A 21,102-nucleotide genomic window follows, 5' to 3' on the forward strand; every position below is an offset into this window, starting at 1 on the left:
CTCCACCTCCTCCCTGATGCATGGCATTTTCAGGCTTTTAAATTATGATGGCTCTTACAGTTTCATTGAATGAAAGTATCAGAGAATGAACCAATGGTTAGAAATTTGGTCATACCTGCCTCATTTCCCCCACTGCAAATGCCCATTCACATGTCCTGCTTCAGAGTCGAGAAGTTTCTCCTTCAGGGTCTCTTCAAGATCTGCCTTGCGACTTTACCCCACCCATCTAAGAGACTGTACATGATGTTCTCGGCAATTGTTGGGAAACTGAGGCCCAGGGCAGGGATTGGGGGAGGCGTCACCCAGAGAAGCAGTAACCAGGGGGCTTAATCCGTCTCCCCAGGGTCCCAAGCCCCTCCTCAGGCACTGCAAGTCCCTCCCTCTATAGAGCCCACAGCCTCACACAGCCTAAGAGGGTCCCCAGGAGGTGTGGGGTCTCAGAGGGTGGAAGCTCAGGAGCACCCCGCAGGGAGGCGGTTTCAGTCTGAGAATCCCTGGCCACAAGTGGGCCCCTGGAAGCCAAACCTACAGCTCTGGGCTCATTTTCCAGATGGAAGCGCTCTCTCCCATTGCTTTGACCTGGCCTAGGCCCCCAGCAGTGTCCCATCTCACCCGGTCTGGCTGCTGAGACCCAGTTGGGGTAGCGGAGGAGGTAGCAAGCTCCCCAGGGGGCCTTGTGGTCCCTCCCCTAGAGCTATTCCTGGCCTAGGTGTGTCCCCACCCCCTAGTCCCCTGCCTGACCTGACCCCACAGCTGGGAATAGTTTGGCTGGGGGTGGGGCAGCCCCTGGCTATATAAGCCTGGACCTAGGTGTCCCCGGCAGCCTGGTGGTCCAGACCCTTAGAAAGCCCAGTAATGACAGGAAAAGGCACCTCCGAAGCTGCCACCTGTGCTCCAGAGGAGACAGCCTCGGAGCCCACCATTGAGCCCTCCAAGGAGGGGGCAGCATCAGAGTCCAGTGGGGAGGAGGAAGTTGCCAAGCCACAGGAGCCTGCTTCTGATGCACCTGCCCCAGCCGCCACTAAACCAGCACCCTCAAGAGAAGGTGACCAGAGGTGGGGCAGGTGGAGGAGGGGAGGCAGGCATGGCAGGGAACGGGGAGGGCAGGGGAAATTCTGGGCCACAGACCCTTTCATCTCACCTGGTTTCTCCCCCAGATGTCCCCAGTACCCCACTGAGTCTGACTGTGGAAGATGTGAGCAGTAGCTCGGTGACCGTGAGCTGGGAGCCCCCGGAGAGGCTAGGGAAGCAGGGGTTCCAGGGCTACGTGCTGCAGCTCTGCCAAGAGGGAGGTGAGCTCTGGGCTAAGCCCAGCACACACCCAGGGTGAGGGGGCCTGGGGGGCAGCAGGAACCAGACCCCAGACCCAGCAGTTGGGCCGCTGGGGGAGAGAGACATAAGGAGGGACCACTGGTGTATCTCTGAAGGCAAGGGGATGTCCAAAATGACCTTAGGAGACTCCTTCTCCTCCAGCTCCAGGGAGCCTCTAAGTAACAGACAGAAGTGCAGGGTCACCGGGCTGCTCAGATGAGAAATTAAGGAGGGGCTGGGTCTCTGAGGGCCCTGTGTGGAGAGGCAATGCAGGAGATGGAGAGCAAAGTACCTGGAGAAGAACAGCTGTGAAAGGCACTGAGGGGAAAGGGGGGATGTGCTCTGGCCAAATTCCTGTTGACACTGCCCACCTTCCTGGCAGCCGAGTTGAGCCTGGTCTCCGGCTCTGCCCCTACCTTGCTGTACCACCTTGCAAATGTGCTTCAGCAACCCCATCGCTGGCCATGATTCCAGGAGAGCTGGGCTCTAATATCAGGTGTCTTTGATGCCATTTGATAATGAGAAGGCAGGGAAGGGGGAGCAGGGGGGAAATAAGGCCCAGAAGGGGAGGCCAGAGTCCCCAGGTCACCAGCAATAAGGGAAGCCCCACTGAGAAGGAGACCCAGGGCCTGGGTGCCACAGTTACACGGCTGAAGACCTCACCCTCTCCGCCTCCCTCAGCCTCAGAATGGGTGCCTGTGAATGCCCGGCCCATGATGGTGACGCAGCACACCATGCGGAACCTGGCTCTGGGGGACAAGTTCTTCCTGCGCGTGGCTGCGGTGAACTCTGCAGGGGCTGGCCCGGCAGCCGAGCTGGACCAGCCTGTCCACATCCGGGAGATCATCGGTAAATGCCCATCCTTTCACCTCCCGCTCCCCAGCCCTTCCTAGATGCCGTCTCTGATGGAGACACCGAGGCCAGCAGGCAGAGGGACCTGGGCAGTCATCTCCCCCATCCCCCACTCACATGCATCAGCCACATGCAATTGCTATCTTGCCTTAAGAGGTTCCTCAGCAGCAAAGGGGGCTCTGGAAGGAAAGAGGCCATTTCCCTGAGTGGTCCAGGCCCCGGTATGGTGGGAGGGTCTTCCTGACCCCCAGAAAGGAAAGCTCAAACCCTCTGGGTCACCTGTCTCAGGATTCCGAATCTCAAGAGTCCAGCTCTTCTTCCTCTTATCTAATCTCAATCCTTCCAGCTCATTTTCTGCTCATTTCCTATGGCCTGGGTTCTGGATTCTCCCAAAGGTTTTGGAAGACAGAGAAGGCCTTGCTTGCCCTTTGTTCCACCACGGCCCTGGTAAAAGGCTCATGTGGCTTCACCATCCCCAGAGGGCCCTAGAGGGCCTGGGAGGCGAGCTTTGTCCCCACCGTGGGTATTTCTATTTGCAGGGTGCTTTTGCCTCTGTCTTACCCTTGCTACCCTCCCAGGGCTGATCGGGTTTCAGTCTGTTAATGGCAGTGAGTCATTTGGTCTGGTCTGAGGTCTCTGGGGACAGGCCAGGGCCCCAGGGTGAGAGGGACATAGTCAAGCAGGTGGCCTGAGGCCTTCTCCCCCTTCCCTCTGGTTGCCCCACCAGGGGGATGGACGGTTCCTGGCCGAGGCTGGGGCAGAACCCCACAGTTCCAGAAAGAGAGGGGGTTCCATGGCCTTCATGGGGGCCAAGTTTGGATTCAAGGTAATCCTTCTCATATCTGAGGACTGAGACATGCACCAGCCATTGGGTTAGGGAGCTTAGATTATTGTGACTGGCCCACCTGAGCCAAGAACCTTATTTTCCAGGTGAAGACAGGCTCCAAGGGGCTCAGGGCCTCCCCCCCAGATCACCCAGCTGGTTAGTGCAGGACCTTGCATTCCCCACAGCCTTGTTCATGCCCTCCCCAGGCTGCAGTGGGGATTCTCTGGTCGTTTACAAAGGCCATCCCTGTACTTCAAGTCTGGGTGAGACCTTGCTCCACCTGAAAGCTGTGGAAGGGACAATTGACCCCAGCCGCCAGTGCCAGGAAGCCCTCCTGGTTGAGAGGATCCTGGGCCCTCCCCAGGTGCACTTTTCCTAAGAGGGCTAGCTCAAATCTGCATCCACTTCTCTGTTAAAATTCCTCTGGCCGGAGAGAGGGCGATTTCCTGGAGAGAAGAGCAGGAAGAGGCCATGAACAGGTGGGGAACAGCAGAACAAGGGGTGAGGAGGGCCTGTTCAGGATCAGTGGCCACTCAGCTGCCCCTCCACGGCCACCTGGAGCTGCCAAGCATTCCTGGCCCCCTGCAGCTGCCCCCAGAGCATTCCACCCTGATGCTCCAGGAGCCAAGGGTCGGCTCATCTAATCCTCAGGGACACGGTGTTCCTTCTCACTGTCTCCTCCCTCCCCACCCTGCATGCCATTGACCAACTGCTGCCACCAAGGAGACCCGGCCTGGCCCCCTGCTCCGGGAGATGGGACAGCAGCTGCTGCAGCTCCCCTTGGAATGCCCAGTGGCCTCAGTGTTTGCACCTGGTTAGGTGACGGTCAGGAAGTAGGCTCCCAACCGTAGCAGGGGGCTGAAGTAAGACTACAGGAAGGACTTCCCAACTGGGAGAATGAAAGGCAGTAGGAGGAGTGACAGAGGGGGAAGGAGGTATCCCTGCTCTGGTCTCATTTAAGAAAGGAGAGACCCAAATCCCCCCAATATGGTCTGGAGACAGAGGAGTGGGCCTAGCAGGGCTTTTCTGCATCTCCTGGCAGGGTTTAGGTTTAAGAGGAACAGGGCATGGCCTCCCTTTCCTGGGAGCGCAGTCTGACCGGCACAGCACCAGCTCTCCACCAGGGGGAGACAGGGAGCAAGCCGGGGCCCATCCAGAGCCTGGGAATGCCGGAGCGAGCGGCAGGGCAAATTCCAGCCTGGCAAGGTCGAGGCGTCAAGGGAGTGCCCGGATGCTTACCAGTTCACACCATGGAGGCCCTGCCCTCCCTGGAACCTCCTGGCTCTCAGCTGCCCAAGGACTGTAAGGGATTTGGGCCCCTGGACCTTGAGCTTGAGCTTTGGCCTTCCCACAAGGAACAGCCGCTGCAGCTGGCCAGCACACACCAGGGCCCTCCCACCCAGCCGGCGGCCCTCCGCAGCTGTCCCCTCCCTTGCCTCTGGAGTCCCCCATTGGCTCTGCCCTTGGCTGTGCTAAGCCTGGACTCTCACCTTGATGCAGAGGCCCCCAAGATCCGCGTGCCCCGCCACCTTCGTGAGACCTACATCCGCCAGGTGGGAGAGACGGTCAACCTGCAAATCCCCTTCCAGGTGAGCATGCCTCCTGCCCAGGGTAAGAGCCCCATTTGAGGTGTGTCAGGGAGCCCAGGAAATGGCAGGATCCCCAGGAGGGTCTGCCTGGGACCCATCAAGACTCATGTGCAATTCTCCAGCCTGTGGACAAGGCAGGTGGTTTCCCAGGGCCGGCTGCACACCTGGGGCTACACACCTGGGCAGCACCTGTGCTGCCAGCCTCTGCCGCCCTTCTCGGAAAGGACCAATGGGGCAGGTTTCCGGGACACAGCTCCAGAGACCCCTGGAGGTGGGGAGGGTATTCCTCGCACCTCCCTGCACCCACCCACCTTTCAGGGGAAGCCCAAGCTTCAGGCCTCATGGACTCACAATGGCCACGCCCTGGACAGCCAGCGGGTGAACGTGCGTACCGGGGACCAGGACTCCATCCTCTTCATCCGCTCCGCCCAGCGCTCTGACTCGGGCTGCTATGAGCTCACCGTGCAGCTGGAAGACCTGGAGGCCAAAGTGGCCATCGATGTCCTGGTGATTGGTACGGGGCCTGGGGAGGGAGGGCTGCCTCGATGACTGCCCAGCCCGGGGCTGAGGGCTGATGGGGTCCGGCCATCGGCAGGTGCAAGGGGCCAAGTCTCAGGTGAGGGACTTGGTGGTAAGCCCCACCCTCACCACTGCTCTTCCCCGCACTTTTGTCCTGCAGAAAAGCCCGGAGCCCCCAGCAGCATCAGGCTCCTGGATGTCTGGGGCAGCAATGTTGCCCTTGAGTGGACGCCACCCCAGGACACAGGCAACACGGAGCTCCTGGGCTACACTGTGCAGAAGGCAGACAAAAAGACAGGGGTGAGGCCGGCTGCGGTGGAGTGGGGTGCAGGAGGAAGGGCTGAGTGGGGTCAGGGCAGGGAGCCACCAAGGTGGCTGGGAAGGCCCATCCCCCCTAAGAGTCTAGGACCGAGTCCTTGTTGAGCTACAACTAACCTCACTCCCTACATGGCTTTTGGCAAGACCCTTTTCCTCTCTGGACCTCAGTTTCCTCATCAAGACCACAAGGGAACTGGTCTAGGCTCTCTGAGGCCTTTGGCGCTTCTGGAGCCTTAAAGTGCATGCAAATCACCTGCGGATCTTGTTAAAATGCAGATTCTGATTCGGGCCCAGGGTGGGACTGAGACTGCATTTCTAACAAGCTCCCAGGTGATGCTGAGGATGTGGTCCATGGGCCACCCTTTGAGTAGTGAGGTTCTAGTTTTCTGAGGACCCCAGAGAGGTCACTTAAGTGACTCAGCACCCCATACTCCAAATTTAAGGTCCTTTGGGCCTCCAGTTGGATGACTCAGCACCCCCAGGGTTGGAGGCGGGGGTGAGCCCCTCCGAGGAAGGGAGGCTGCAGGATGAGCAGGGAAGGGCTGGGCAGGAGCGAGGGGATGACAGGACCAAGTCCCCGCAGCAATGGTTCACGGTGCTGGAGCGCTACCACCCGACCACCTGCACCATCTCCGACCTCATCGTGGGGAACTCGTACTCCTTCCGTGTCTTCTCGGAAAACCAGTGTGGACTCAGCACCTCGGCAGCCATCACCAAGGTGCTCGCCCACATCCAGAAGGCAGGTGGGTCTGCGCCAGACGCCCGGCAGGGTTGGCACGGGGACTCCCTCCCCCCACCTCCTCCTTGCCCATGACATCTCAGCACCCTGTGCTCCGCCTTTACACTGACACCCTCTCCCCGGAACATTCACTGCCCTCCCCACCCCACATCACAGCTCTGCGTGCACACACATTCACAAAGAGTGGCTGAAAGTAATGGATGTGGTCGAGTGATTTTGACAAACACATCCGAGCAAATCCATGCACATGAGGGTGCCCCTTGGGAGGCTGTGTACTTATGCTAGAGATGCCACCAGGCTGCCAACATCAACATCCCAGCACTCACAGGGTCTCATGCACAGTGTCCCAGGGGGACTGCTTGGAAGGGCAACGTGCACCTGGAGAGGTAGACTCTGGCAAGTTTGCCAAAAGAACAAACCTCAAGAGCCCAAAACAACAGCTCCTAGATGGATGGAGAGATGTGGGTGCTTCCTGACTCCACACAGACACATGACCCTCTTGCATCAAATGCTGACTCCCCAGCCCTCTCTCCCTGTCATCTGTGAGCTCCAAGACCCTTCCCACCTACAGCCTGTGTGGGCTCAGGAAAGCTCACTCTTTAACACCTGCCTGAGCTGCACAGAATTAAGAAAATTTTGTTTAAAAAAGGAAAGTCAGTGATGTCTCCAACTTCAAAAAGAAATGAAATGTGGGCTCTGTGGGTGGCTCGTCCCTCCACTCTGTGACAAGGTCATCTCATGTCCCTGGTATCCCTGCCCCTTCCCTCCTGGCCCACTCAGCTCTGAGAATTTATACCTCTAAGTTCCCACAAATTTGGCTACGCTTTGCTTCCCGAGATCCCAGGGATCTGGGGTCCTGCCTCTGGGCTCCAGAGGAGGGGGGCAGGGATGACATGGATTGTTACTGCCCTACATGATGCTAAGATCCTCTTCCAGACTGCCAGCTCTGTCCTTCCGTCCCTTACGCCCCAACCTCACTATGTGATATTAGGGCAAGTGGCTCACCCACGAAGGGCCATCTGTCAAATACTGATGACAAAGCTTACCCTTTCCGAGGAATGCGAGGCAGATTAAATGAGATATGTAGGAGTAAGTCACAGTAGTTATTTTAGGCAAGTGGATGAGACTAGTCCTAAGAGGTGTCCTCTATTCCTGTAGCCTCAAATTCACGATTTGGCCCCTTTTTCCCCCTTGAACCCAGATATTGCTGCCAAACCTAAAGGGTTTATTGAGCGAGACTTTTCAGAAGCACCCTCGTTCACCCAGCCCCTGGCCGACCACACTTCCACCCCTGGCTACAGCACTCAGTTGTTCTGCAGTGTCCGAGCGTCACCCAAGGTGAGGGGCCTGTCCCTGCTGTGCCCTGGGCTATTGGGGGAGGCTGGGGGTTCGTGGGGTTCAGGAATCCACCTGAGGAGTACCCCCAGCCCAGCTCTCCTCTGCCCATGCTCTCCCAGGCCAAGATCATCTGGATGAAAAATAAGATGAATATCCAGGGGGACCCCAAATACCGCGCCCTCTCTGAGCAAGGCATCTGCTCCCTGGAGATCCGTAAACCCAGCCCCTTTGACTCTGGTGTCTACACCTGCAAGGCCACCAACGTGCTGGGGGAGGCATCTGTGGACTGCCGGCTGGAGGTCAAAGGTGAGGGTGTGAGGAGGCTCGCTCCTTAGGGACCCTCCCATGGACCGGAAGGCAGCAGGAGCCACCTCTTTGGCACTGGACGAGACAGGGCTGAGGCACTGAAGAGAAGGCAGGAGAGAAAGGGGTAGTGAAGACAGAGGTCAGGCTGTCCAAAGGCCCCTCCAAGCAAGACGGTGCCGAATATGGGGAAAGGAAGTAGTGGAGTTGGCCGTGCTTAGGGTGACAGCATGGGAACTTGAGACTCTTTTGCTCCCTGTGGGTCCCTAGAAGACCCTCTCCCCTCCCCCAAGCTCTAACCTGCACCATCCCTTACAGCGTCAGCCACACACTAAGGAGATACCAGAGGAGGCTGTGATGAAGAGCAAGGTAAATGGCTGGACCCACTCCCTCTGCTAGCTCTGGGGGTGGTACCTAGCAGAGGGGGCCCGGGAGCAGGCAGTGGGAGTGAGGAACGAACGGTGGGGGAGTCAGCTCTGGGTACAAATCGGCACTCGCAGGCAGCCAATACCTGTGCAGCTCTGGGGGTGCTCCAGACACAGGGGAGTGATATTGCAGGGCCGGGGCAACGGTGGTGAGGCCTGGAAGGGGGTGATTCAGTGGGGCGGGGAATCACAGGATAGGGGTCTGGTCCTGGCTTGGCGTGACCTTGGGCAAGAGCTTTCTCTCTGGACCTGTTTCCTCATCATAAAAACGGGGACAACAGTCCCTGCCCTGCCTTTCTCCCCGGGTGGCTCTGAGGCTCTGGAGAAGTAAAGCAGTGTCCTGGAGCCGAGGGGGACAGAGCTCAGACCTGGGCCTGGAGCCCTTAGGGAGGGGGGCCTAGGAAGGGAAGAAGGCCCTGCTTCTCCCCACCCTGCATCTGCACCTTTTCTGGCAGAGCCCGGGAGCCCAGCTCTGCCCGACCCCAGGGGCTCAGGAAGTGTGTCCTCTGCCAGGTGCCGCAGACCTGAGGGAGACCAGAATCCACCCCCACAGGTGCCTGAGACCTGTTTCTGGAGTGACAGCTGATGGAACAGCTCCCTGGTTCCGGCCTGGCCTCCCTTCCTACCCAGGCTGGAGCCCAGGACCCAGGAGTGGGCCTAGCAGGCCTCAGGCCGGCCTTCCCAGACACGAGGGCCACCTGAAAGGTGCAGAGATTTGCACATCCCTGCAGAGGGGTGTGCAATGGGCAAGAAACGCTCAAATAAAGGTGTGCAGTGTTGCAGTGTGGGGGCCTCTGTGACAGTGAGCATCGTCGTGAGGAAGTTGCCAGTGGGAGGGGTCTCAAGACGTTAGGGGGCTTTTCCAGACATGTTGTGATGTTCAGGAACCTGCTCTTGGATCCAAGGTTTGCCCCCCACCCCCGAGTGTGTAACTGAAGGAGCAGACGCAGCCTCTGGGGAACCCTCCTGGCTCCCAAAGCCCCCACATTCTCTCACCCCTCCCTCCCCTCCCCTCCCCAGTTTCTTCCCCACCCCCTACCATTGCGTCTTCTCTGTTGAGATTGTCTTGTTTGTCCCCCAGCAGTGGTGGGCAGTAGGTAGCCAGCAGTGTGCTCTCTCTGAGGGTTTATAATCTTTTATTAGTTTTGTGGCCCATCCTGGGAACGAGGGGAGACCCGCCTCTCAGAGAGGGAAGGGCCTGGAGATGGCGTTGACACTCAGAACCCAGTCAACGTCGTGACCCCCTCCCCCCCACGCTCCCCTCCAAGCAAGGGGTGAAGTCTTGGCAGGGTGAGGGCCAACCCCTTTTCAGGTGCCCTAAAGGCCTGGAATCAGAAGCCCCTGAAACCTGGGCTAAATGCCAGGGGCACCAAATGCCAGCGAGACCTTCCCCAGCCCCATCTCAGTGGGTGACTCCTCCGGTCTGGGCCTGTCAGCTTAACCCAGGAGCACCCACAGTCAGCACTGGGAGCCTCGAAGGACCCTTTCCCTTGTCCACCCCCTCCCAAGAGTTGGCATGTCTGGGATTCTCCTCTGCATTTGGCTAGAAGCAGCAGAGACAGGTGTCACCTAGTATCACCTAGGAGAGTCCAGCAGGTCATCGGGGGCTGGTGGCACCCAGATGACAGGTAGTTGCACCCCAGGCTTCAGCAGAGGACAAGAAGGGTCTCAGTGCTGCCACCTGGTGGCTGTTTGAGGCCCACACCTATCTCCCCCTCCCCTCCCCTCATGCCCCAGGGCTAAAGGAGGACCCTTCCCCCATACCGCTCTGAGCCCCCACCCGGGGTCCAAGAGCTGGCCCAGAAGAAAGAAAATGTCAGAAGTGATTTCTGGACCCACTCTGCCTCTCCCAAGTATAATCCTCAGCTCCTCAGGGCAAGGGGAGCAGGCACCCTGGCACATAGCAGAGAAGCACAGCGTCTGCCACAGGTGGGGAAAGAGGCTCCTTGGCTTCCTGCCCTGAGCTGCTTCTGGCCACCTTCTGGCCTCAGAACAGGCCAAGAAACAAGTCAGTACGTCCTCCATCTCCCTCCTTCCCTCCATCTTGGAGGGGATCCTCTCCTCTCCTTAAGCTTGGCCCTGGGGCTGCACCACTAACACCCAGGAGAAGCAGACTCCCCACCTCACTGGGGGAGCCCAAGCGTCTTCTCCCAGGTTAAGATGGCTCTTGTCAGTCGCGGTCTCCCCAGGACCTGCCCGGCCCTGGAGGGCTGGACTACACGTGGATCAGGCAGGTGGGGAGGCTCCAGCCGCTTTCCTCCTCCCCTCAGGATACCGGGTTCCTTCCCCCCACACTGCTCTCCACAACCTCCTGCAGCACCCAAAGGTGCAGGCCCAGTGACTTCCTGCAGAGGGCCCCTGCTCCATGGGCATCTCTTCCCAGCCCCCCCCATCTGTGCCTGCACCCCACAGGCCTGGCCAGGGAAGGCTCGGGGAGACCCAGCTGGATGGCGGGGTGGGCGGGGCTGTGGCGCTGCTGGATGAGGGGCCAGTGGCAGTGGGTGTCTAGTCGTTGGGCCTGTCTTCCGGGAGGTCCTCGTCCACGGGGGGTACGGGCTGGCAGCGGAAGTGGTCATTCCAAATCTTCAGGAAGGTGACCCGGAACTTCTGGATGCGAAAGGCGTAGACGATGGGGTTCATGGCCGAGTTGCCGTGCGTGAGGAAGATGGCGATGTAGATGAGGATGCTGGGCTTGCGGCAGGAGGGGCAGAAGAGGGTGATGCAGTTCAGGATGTGCAGGGGCAGCCAGCTGAGGGCGAAGAGGAAGAGGATGAGGGCCAGCGACTTGGCGATCTTCAGCTCCTTGCCATAGTACTTCTGCGGGTCGCCAGAGGAGGCCGACACCTTCTTGTTGAGCTGCTTGCGGATCAGGTAGAAGACCTCCAGGTAGATGAGCACCATGAGGAGCAGCGGGGGCAGCACCCAGACGAAGAAGTTGAAGTAGACCATGTACTCCATGCTGATGACCTTCTCGAACTCGCACTTGATCACCGGCTCCCCCACGCTGCCGTTGGCCACCCAGGCCTGTTCCACCTCGCTCAGATTGTTCCAGCCGAACATAGGGGTCAGGCCCACCACGAAAGAGAGAATCCAGCAGCCGGCGATAGCCACCGCAGCCCTCCGGGGGCTCATCACGGTCTTGTACCTGGGGGAGAGGCGGGCAGAGGGTGAGGAGCTGCATCCCGGCTGCCATGAAGACCCCTGGGCAGCCCACCCAGGCCTGTGGGGCTCCAGGAGGAGGCCCCTGCCCCATCCAGCCCCCCGGGGTAGGGAGGGACATGCTTTTTGCTTGACGGCCAAGGCCTTCGGATCTAAGACTTAGGCTAGAGCTTGCAATGTGTTGGCTCATCTCTCTTGCAGAGGGAGGGAAACTTGATTAATGATAATGAAAATAATAACAGAAGATAACAAAGGACCTCTTTAGGAGTTTTAATAAAGATAACCAAAATAGAAATCACTCCCATGGGTAATCTCATTATCACTTTCATGGGGTAGGAAAACACTGGCAGAATGAGGGCCCATTCTGGACAGATGAGGAAACTGAGGGTCATCTGCCTAAGGCCACACAGAAGGTGGCAGCTCTGTCCAGCGGTTCCTAACACACGTCTACACTGACCAAAACAGCCAGGTGATTAACAAATCACTCCTCCCCTTGGGCCAGCTGGCCCACGGTCAGAAAATACCTGCCCATAACAACCCTTCTTTTGGCCCTGTCCCATACTCCCCTGCCACTGACCCATCCCCACCTCCATCTTTCCCAGCCCTCCCCCTTCCAATCACTGTACAGTGCTCATCTCCTGAGGGGTTGATCTCAAGGGCATTAGGAACCAGCTCTGCACCTCCAAGCTAACTGGGAATTATTCACTGGAAAGAAAGCTGATGCATTCACTGAGCATTTACTCCATGTTAGATACTTTCATTTATTCAGCCATTCATTCAGGCATGCATTTGTGCATTCATTCGGCAAACATTCATTAAGTGCTTTCTTTGCCAGGCATTGCTCTCTGTGCTGGGAATACGATAAAAGACTCCCGCCTCTAGGTAGCTTATGTTTTGGGTGAAGAGATGGATAACACAAAAGTAAGGGAATAAACAAAACAAGACAATTACAGGTTGTGATATGTTCCTTGAAGAAAATAGGACAATGTCAACGGACAGAGCTTTCCTGGATTTTTTTATGTCAAGACACATATAGAAGATTAAATCATTTGTATCATACATGGTAAACGGATGAGGCGCCATGGGGCCAGAGATGACTGGCCACAGCACTAGACTCTGCCTGTGCCCCCACCCCAAGGACTGAGGGTCTCAATATTTCAGGGGTTTCCATTTCCTTTCAAATCATACAAGCCCACAGCCATCATGTCCTCTGCCCACACACCAGCCTTGGAGCAAGTGCCAAGGACTGGGGCCTGCCCAGCTCTGTGCCAAGAGCTGGCTCAGTGGTAGCAGCTTGCCTAGTTGTTTTTTTCCAGTGCAGCTTCTGAGATGGATGGAGAACCCTCCAGAACATGTAAGCAGCTGCTGAGGACCGTGGGTGTGACAGGGGAAGTTTCCACTCTGTCTCCTTCTGCCCCGTGCCAGCAGGGGCTGAGGCTTTCTCCTTTGCAGTGATGATCCTTAAGTTCCCTCTCACCTGGAACAACACCTCTCCTGGACTCCCCACCATCCGTCAGAACCCCACCCTTCTCCAAGAAGACTCCAGAAGGGGGGAAAGGGGGGGAGGAGCACTGGGAATGATTTGGAAGGGTTGGGTAGAAACCAGATCTTGGTGGCTGATCACTGGGAAGTGACCTCAGTTCTGATCAGCTCCTCATCAATTCCAGTGGGGAAACTGAGAACCTGAAGGACCCCAGATTGACACAGGAGAACGCTTCTGTAGGGGCGGGCCCCCACCACACCCAACCTCACCACCCACCCTTTGTGATTGTAGGACCTTTGTATCCCTCAACCAATCAAGGGCCCTTGAAAGCTGTGGCCTCGCTGAGTTTCCTTCCTTCCTCCTCACTTCCTTCCTTCCTTCCTGTCCTTCCTTCCTTCTTCCTTCCTTTTTCTTCCTCCCTCCCTCCTTCCTTCCTTTCTTTCTTCCTTCCTTTCCTTCTTTTTTGCTTTTTTAGAGATATTGTGGGTTTACAGAACAATCATGCATAAAATACAGGATTCCCATTGAAGTTCTTTCTTAAACATAACCTTTGCCCTTTTGCTATAATTGAAGCCCATTACATCTTCTTGTGTCCCCAGAAGAACAACCAGAGCCTGGCATATACAATAGAAGTCACCTGGCACATACACTAGAAGTCAGAAGATCCAAATTTGGGCCCCAGGTCTATCAGAAAAATTCCTATTTCAGAGGATGAGGATCAAATGAGATAAATATGCAAAAATGCTCTGTAAACACTGTACCAATAGGAGGTGTGATCATAACTAATTCATTTGTCTGAGCTCCTGTACCTGCAACCCCTAGAAAAACTGAAACTTGGAAAACCTCCAGCATCTCTAGATGCTCCACAAACACAGACTACTGGTTTTCAAATGATCTTGCTCAGGTCTTGTTCCTGATGAAGTGAAAGGGTTTCCCACGTCTTCCCAGATAAAAGAAGTTCTGGGCCAAAGGGTGAGGGGCACTGCCACAGCTGTCACAAGGTGGAGAGGGGGGCAGGTCTCAGGGCGAGCCTCACCAGGACCAAATGGGGCTGTAGTTGCATCACCATCGTCACGTCTATTGTTTATATCATTTATCATTTACAAAACCCTTTACACCCACAGCTCACGTAATCCATGTAACCACCATGTAAGGTGAGCACAGCAGATAATGGAGTCCCCATTTCACAGATTAGAGACTTGAGGCCAGAAATGGTCAATAACCAGGTCCCCAGATTCCAAGACCAACTCTCCTTCAGGACACCAGCCTGGCTGTACGTCATTTGGATGTGGAGATGATTGGCAGGTTGGGAATATCCCTTTTAGAAGAGCTTTAAAATGGGAACATCTGGACCTGTTCAAAGGGAACTGTCCGGAGGCAGGGGAATGGACAAGATGACTTCTGGTGCTGCCATCCAGCCTGTGGACTGGGATATGTCTAGCCCAGGACCCACATACTGGCAATAACAACCTGCTGAGAGAGAGGAGATGGATACTGACAGTGTTCCAGGTGGGACAGAGGGAGGAGGAAACTTCTAGCCAGAAGGTTCCTTCCTCCACCCTTCCCCCTTCCCCCTTTCCGACTGCCTGGAGCCCAGGGGTTAAAGCTTTCCTGGGGCTCCTCCAGGACCAGGTCCCAGCAGACCCTGGGGCGTAGGGTATCAGCTCTGATCTGTTTTTCTTGCTATTTTCTCCTTTGTGGGAAAGGGCTGGACCCAGGACCTTGCTGAGGTGGGGCAGGCTCTCACAGGAAGGGCTGTCTCTCAGGGCCAGGGGAGCAACTCACCTCTCCTACACGTGGGAAAGGGAAGTGGAGGCTGCAAGTCCTGGAGCGCCCATGGGGTGGGGCATGTTGGATGTGCCTCCAACATCTGGAGGTGTCCCTCCCTAAGTTAGGGTCCAAGGCCTCCCCACCCCCAGGGCTATACTGGGGATTAGCCAGAAAGATCCCTGCCTCAGGAACATGCAGACTCAGGCAGACTCAGGAGGAAAAGAAAAGAATGGAGACTTTAAAACCACCACGCAGGGCCTATACACAAGCCAAGCAGGGCAGGCAGCTCCTTAAGGATGTAATTGAAGAAACCAGGAGATCCCAACCCTCCAGGGATCTCCCTCACCAGTGCGTAAAATCCCACCATTGGTGAACTACTCCTTGGGTTAAAAATTGCCCTTTCTATACATTATGTTTAAAATCGAAGACAACACTGACTCCATAGTATGAATTAGTTTATTAGTCAACATCTTTGTCTCCATGATAATAACATGAAAAACCCGGGTACCTAGAGTAATGGGGTACATTTCTGAGAGGGAAAGGGAGAGTTTGAAGAAAGAGGTGGAAGTAGGGCTACTTTGAGTTTCTCCGTGTATGGTATTTCATACCATAGCTGCTGCAAGAGTGAGTGAGTGTGGGTTAGGGGTAGCAATTAGGGAAAGAGGTCTATGAATCCTGCATCCAAGCAGGGCAAGCCAGAGGAAGCCCTTGGTATTTCCCTGGGCACCCTGGCACAGCTGCTGAACAAGGGGAGGGAGACCCTGGAGGACATAGGAGGGAGTTCAAAAATGATAATTAGCTAATTAATAACAATAACAGTGCTGATACGAGTTAACAATGTGGATGATTTCTATGTGTTGGGGACTGACTGTACAAACATTCCTTCATTGATACCTCAGCATAACCCTGTAAGTTAGGTGCTATTACTATTCCCATTTTTGGATTATAGTAACTGAGGCTCAGAGAGGTTCAGAAAGGTTCAGAAACCTGCCCAAGGTCACTCAGCCCATCAGAGGCAGAAAAGGAATTTCTAAGACTGAGATCTGTCAGAGTCCCAAGTCCATGCTGGCCCAGCTTTGCTACTCTGGGAAGGTAGAGGACAAGGGAGGCTTAGAGGGTAGAGGCCCAGGGCAGAAGAAAGGAGTCATGATAAGGCTCCAGGTGAAGGCTTGTCTCCTCCAGGAAGCCTCCCTGGATTAAGTAGCTCTGTGTGCGCTCTCACCCTGCTTGAGACCCTCACTTCCTCAAAATCTGACCTCTGTGAGCCATTGGACTGGGCGTCCCACGAGCTTCCCAGGTTCAGGTGCAGGCGATTCTAGTTATTCACGGCAGTTATGCTCTATAAAGCCACCCTGAACAACGAATTAGTGAATATTGAACCTTTGCTCCCAGGGAAACACAGGGTTAGGTTACCATATCCTATTCCTGTCACAACATGCCATTAACTTGTCGATACCTAGCCTTGTTTTATGTGTGTTTCTGTTTAAAGACATCTTATTTAATATATATTCTTGGTTCATTAACTTTGAACTCAAGGCCAACAGCACTATAACTCATGCCTGAAGAGTCTAACTAATGCTCATACTTTCTCCGTAAAGCACATTACAGCCTCCTTGAGCTTAGGAACACTAGACAGCACTCCAGCACTACACTTGGGACCGTTAGAAACAGTGAAATTACCAACAAAAAGCACAAAATGCTTGCAAAAAAATTATCAAAGATGGAATCCATGAATAATGAGGAGCGACTGTATTCAGCTGTTGGCTGTCTTGCTCCTGCTGGGGGCAACCAGGCAGTTGAGGCCTCTCTCCTCTCACTCATTAAACAGAGAGTCATCCAGTGCCTTTCAGGTGTCAGGTATCAGGTGCTAGATTGAGGAATATAAAAGAGACCAGGCTCTTGTGAAAGTAACATCCTAGAGGCAGGGAGATGGCCACAGATCTGTAATCAAATTAAAGCAGATAATTTCAGAGAGTGAAAAGATCTACCAGGTGAAATAGACAGGATGCCATGAGTGAGTGACAGGGCAGGGAGACAGGGAGAACACCTCGAGGAGGAGACAGGAGCTGAGAGCTAAATGAGCACAAATGAATTCAGCTATGCAATTATCTGGGGCAGAACCTTCCAGGCAGAAGGCCCTGCCAGTGTAGAGGACCAGCTTGGGGGAGCTTGGAGTGTGGGGGAATCAGTGAGGCCAGGTCAGGTCAGAGGTTGGTCATTAATGCCTTGAAAGCCACAGTAAATTCTGTTGGATTTATACTAAGTAAGGGGGGGGGGGGGGCAGGTCATTTTAAGCAAAGGAGCAATATAATCCAATTTCAGTTTTTAAAAGATTACCCAGGCTACTGTGTGGAGAACGTTTTGTAGCAGGGAAAGAGTGCAAGCAAGAAAACCAACTGGGAGGCTGTTGTAGGCACCCACGCAAGAGATGAGGTGGTGTGGCCTAGATACTGACAGTGCGAGTGGGGAGAAGTTTTTGGCTTTGAGATGTATCTGGAGACAGGGCCGACAGGACCTGCTGCTGATCTTGGATACTGGGGTGAGGGGCAGAGTAACTGAGGATGAGTCTCAGGATTTTATCCTGAACACTGAGTGGAGGACAGCGGCAACCCCCAAGTCTCCCCGACCGTCTCTCTCTAACAGGCCCCTCCCTTCCTCTGAACCCCACTCCACTCACCTGTGAACCCAACACCTTGCTTCTGGACACTCCCTTGTATGCATATCTGGGGCACCCTCCCACCTCACTTCCTGCTCATCTGCCTAAGATGTCTGGGAAGGCTCATTCCCTCTTCACCTGGGTCTCAGCTCAGGTGTCGCCTCCTCAGAGAAAATCCCTGACAATCCCATGAAAATAGCCCCTGTCACACTGAATCCTCTGGCCATTATAGTTTTCTTGACATATGCATATATATTCTTCATGCAAATATTATCTCTCTCTCCACTAGAACATTAGAACAGCATCTTTATTTTGTGTGTTCCCTGCTGCATCCCAGGACCTAGAAGAGAGCTCAATATGAGTTGAATGAATAAGTATGTGCAAAATGGATAAACAAACCCATGTATCCATTTATTCAGAGATGTTTGATTGATGAGCTACCATGTGAGTGCATCTCAGGACACTAGGAGGATTAAATAGCAAGTGCTCAATTAGAGATGGCCGGATGAAAGAGGCATGGCTCTAGCCCTGGAGGCAAATCCCTCATTCATTCTCCACTGTGCAGGGAGCTGCAGGGGATCCACTGCTGAGACAGACACCTTGCTATGTCCTGTGACATAAGGCTGCTGTGACAAGGGCCTCTTATGACAGGGATGAGCAAATGTCACCAGGCCACCAGCCAGCCACCAATGTGTCCATGGTGGCCCCTAGCCCCAGCACTGTCCCTGCATACTGTGAGGCCAGCACAGGCTCCCCTGGCCAGAACCAGCCTCCCCAAAGTCTTCCAACCACAGCCCGAGAAGCAGTGTCTCCATCCCATGCTAAATCCCAGCAGGAATCATAAGCATGCCTGAGCTCTCCCATTGGTCCTTTGCCTCATGAATAGTCCCCTTCCATGGATGAGTTCACTTCTAGCTGGAGGCCAACTGTGCACAGAGGAGAGCTCTTCCTGGACACCACAGGGGACTGATTTGGGGGCAGACTCTGACAACACAAACAATAAGCCTCCCTAGAACAGGAAAAGCTCAGAATGCATTCAGACGACAAGCAGACCACTGCACCAAGGCAGGCAAAGGAGCATCTGACAAGAGGTGAGGACTGTGGGAAGACGGAGAAGTGGGGAGATCCAGGAATCAGTTCCCCTACGAGAACAACTATTAAACAGGCAGGAACTGTCTGAATCAGCTATTTAAAAACTCCGGAGTCCACTAGAACACTGTGCAGCATCCAGGGAAGAGTGGGAGGAAGAGGCTGATAAATAGCAATAGATACCACTAAATTGTTTTCCTGGGCAGCAGTTATCAGTGCCCATCCCCAACTCTCATGGCAGACAGCAGTGGGGTCTGGGCCCTGGCATAGCTTGCTGGTGCCAGAAATCCACTTCACCAAGATTTGGGGTGGATGTGGCTGATCGCTGAACACAGCTTTTGATTAGCAACTTCAGATTGCTGTGGCCCCAGCTCTGAGAGTGGCCATTGTCCCAAACTGCCCTGGACAAAAGCAGCGGCAGAGTCTTAAGGACAGTAAGCTTTCTCAGACCTGCTGAGGGTGGGTGAAGGACTATACTTTCTGGGCAAGTCAAGAAAGTGCAGCTTTGGGAAGCTGTGGAAGAAGCTCCTGGCACCCCTTCTGGCCTCACCCTCATTCCCTCTCTAGGGCAGTTTGAAGCCAGCCAGTGTCTCTTTATGGGAGCCTGGCCTTGTTCCGGCTGGGAAAGACTGACTTGGGAAACTCCTCTCTGGTGTGCCCCCCTCCAGGCTAAAGCAGCTTGAGACAATGAAAGCAGTATGAAAAACAACTGAGGTGGGCAGTTTGGGGCAAAGGCTTACTTGCTTTAAGTCCAGCAGTGGAAGACCCCAGAAAGGAGAAGGTCTGTCTCCTGGGAATTAGAGAGCTCCTAAGCCACAGGAAAGCACAAGCCCAGGACAAGACACAGGCCCGGAAAACATAGGGAGGACCCTGCACTTTACATTTATCTTGGGCTGACTTTCCTGATAGGAGGGTTTATACCCAAGAAAATCTCTGTCATATCACCAGCTGTTTAAAAACTCAAGACCAGACATCTCAACGAATAAATCCCAGAGTTAACATTTTAAAATATTAAAATGTACAGTGTACAATAAAAGATTGCAAAACAAAGAAACAGAAAATGATGGCCCAACGAAAGAAAGAGGATAAAAGTCCAGAATACCAATGAAGAAAACCAGACTGCGGACATACCAGACAAAAACTTTAAAAAGATTATCTTCAATATACTCAAGGATATGAAGGACAATACATAGAAAGAACTAAAGGATATCAGGAAAACAATGAATGAGCAACATGAGAATCTTAATAAAGAATTAGAAATTTTAAAAAGGAACCAAACAGAACTACTGGAGTTGAAGACCACAATAACAGTGAAAAATTCCCAGGAGGGTTTCAGCAGATTGGAGCTGGCAGAAGAATCAGTGAACTTGAAGACAAGACAGTGGAAATGAGTTAGACTGCAGAGCAGAAAGAAAAAAGAATTATAAAAAGCCAAAACAGCCTAAGAGACCTCTGGAACACCACGAAGCTTACCAATATATGCATTATGGGAGTCCCAGAAGGAGAAGAAAGAAAGGGGCAGAAGGAATATTCAAAGAAATCATGACAGGAAACTTCCACAACTTAGCAAAAGACTTAAATATGCACATCCAAGAAGCCCAGAAAACACAAAACAGGATAAATTTGAAGAAAAGTACACCCCATCACATACTGATCAAACTGCTGAATGCAAAGGAGAAGGAGAGAGTTCTGAAAGCTGCAAGAGAAAAGCAACATATTATGTACAATGAAGTCCCATTAGATTAAATGCCAATTTCTCATCAGAAACCATGGAAGTAAGAAGGGAGTGAGTTGAAATACTTAAAGTGCTGGAAAAAAAAAAAATGGCCAACTAAGAATTTTATATCTGGTGACACTTTCTTTCAAAACTGAGGAAAGATTCATACATTCCCAGATAAACAAAAGCTGAGGGAGTTCATCACCACTAGACCTGCCCTACAAGTATGCTAAATGGAGTTCTACATGCTGAAAGGAAAGGACACTAGAGAATGGTTTGAAGCAGCATAAAGAAATAAAAACCTCTGTCAAAGGTAACCATTTAGGTAATTATAAATGCCAATACCATTGTATGGTATTTTTTGGTATGTAACTCCACTTCTTACTTCCTACAGGTGCTGAAATGCAAATGCATAAAAAGCAATGATAAATCTATGGTTTGGGACATATGATATACAAAGATATACTTTGTAACAAGTAAAAAGGTGGGAGCGAAAGGGTATAGGAACAGTGCATTTGTATGCTAGTCAAGTCAAGTTGGTATCAAATAAAATATGATTGCTATATATTTAGGATGTTAAGTTTTAACCCCATGGTAACCACAAGGAAATTATATGAAAAATATATCCAGATAGAAATGAGAAGGCACTCAATATGGTATAATACAAAAAAATCAAATACATATGAAATATTAGGTATTAGCGGAAGAATTGAGGGACAAAAAATGTGTCAGACAAAGACTAAAAAGCAAAATGGCAGAAGAAAGTCCTGCATTATCAATAGTCTCTCTAAATGTAAACAGATTAACTCTCCAGTCAAAAGGCAGAGACTGGCAGAATGGATAAAAAAGCATGACCCAACTTTATGCTGTCTACAAGAAACTCACCTTAAATTCAAAATAGGTTAAAAGTAAAAGGATGGAAAAAATATATGCTTTGCAAGTAAGCCAAAAGAGAGTTGGGGTAGTTATACCAACATCAGATAAAATAGATTTCAAGTCAAAAAGTTA

At 53.3% G+C, this 21,102-nt stretch overlaps 2 protein-coding genes across 4 annotated transcripts in view; one reads left to right on the top strand and one right to left on the bottom strand.

Moving 5' to 3' along the window:
* Positions 1–855: 855 nt before the first annotated feature.
* Positions 856–8,999, top strand: MYBPH (myosin binding protein H). The gene is made up of 11 exons (XM_037812103.1): positions 856–1,045; positions 1,158–1,292; positions 1,993–2,160; positions 4,490–4,578; positions 4,897–5,092; positions 5,258–5,397; positions 5,999–6,158; positions 7,356–7,492; positions 7,612–7,798; positions 8,114–8,164; positions 8,734–8,999. Exons 1-10 carry the CDS (start codon positions 856–858, stop codon positions 8,128–8,130), a joined length of 1,419 nt encoding a protein of 472 aa, XP_037668031.1. The 3' UTR covers positions 8,131–8,164; positions 8,734–8,999.
* Positions 9,000–9,347: 348 nt separating this feature from the next.
* The window catches only part of ADORA1 (adenosine A1 receptor), a 43,139-nt gene continuing 31,384 nt past the window's right edge, over positions 9,348–21,102 (bottom strand). For all 3 annotated transcript variants that reach the window (XM_037825014.1, XM_037825015.1, XM_037825016.1), the window contains one exon: positions 9,348–11,365. In XM_037825014.1, coding sequence (XP_037680942.1) covers positions 10,726–11,365 — 640 coding nt within the window. In that variant the 3' untranslated portion in view covers positions 9,348–10,725. The remainder of the gene's footprint in view (positions 11,366–21,102) is intronic.

Source organism: Choloepus didactylus, chromosome 2, assembly GCF_015220235.1.
Source record: "Choloepus didactylus isolate mChoDid1 chromosome 2, mChoDid1.pri, whole genome shotgun sequence".
NCBI lineage: Eukaryota > Metazoa > Chordata > Mammalia > Pilosa > Megalonychidae > Choloepus > Choloepus didactylus.

What these genes read in the sequence shown, in the direction of transcription:
- MYBPH (XM_037812103.1), top strand. Translation starts at nt 856, where the DNA reads ATGACAGGAAAAGGCACCTCCGAAGCTGCCACCTGTGCTCCAGAGGAG. An exon ending in GCAGCTCTGCCAAGAGGGAG is followed by an intron (nt 1,293 to 1,992) that starts GTGAGCTCTGGG and finishes CGCCTCCCTCAG; the next exon opens with CCTCAGAATGGGTGCCTGTG. An exon ending in CATCGATGTCCTGGTGATTG is followed by an intron (nt 5,093 to 5,257) that starts GTACGGGGCCTG and finishes TTTGTCCTGCAG; the next exon opens with AAAAGCCCGGAGCCCCCAGC.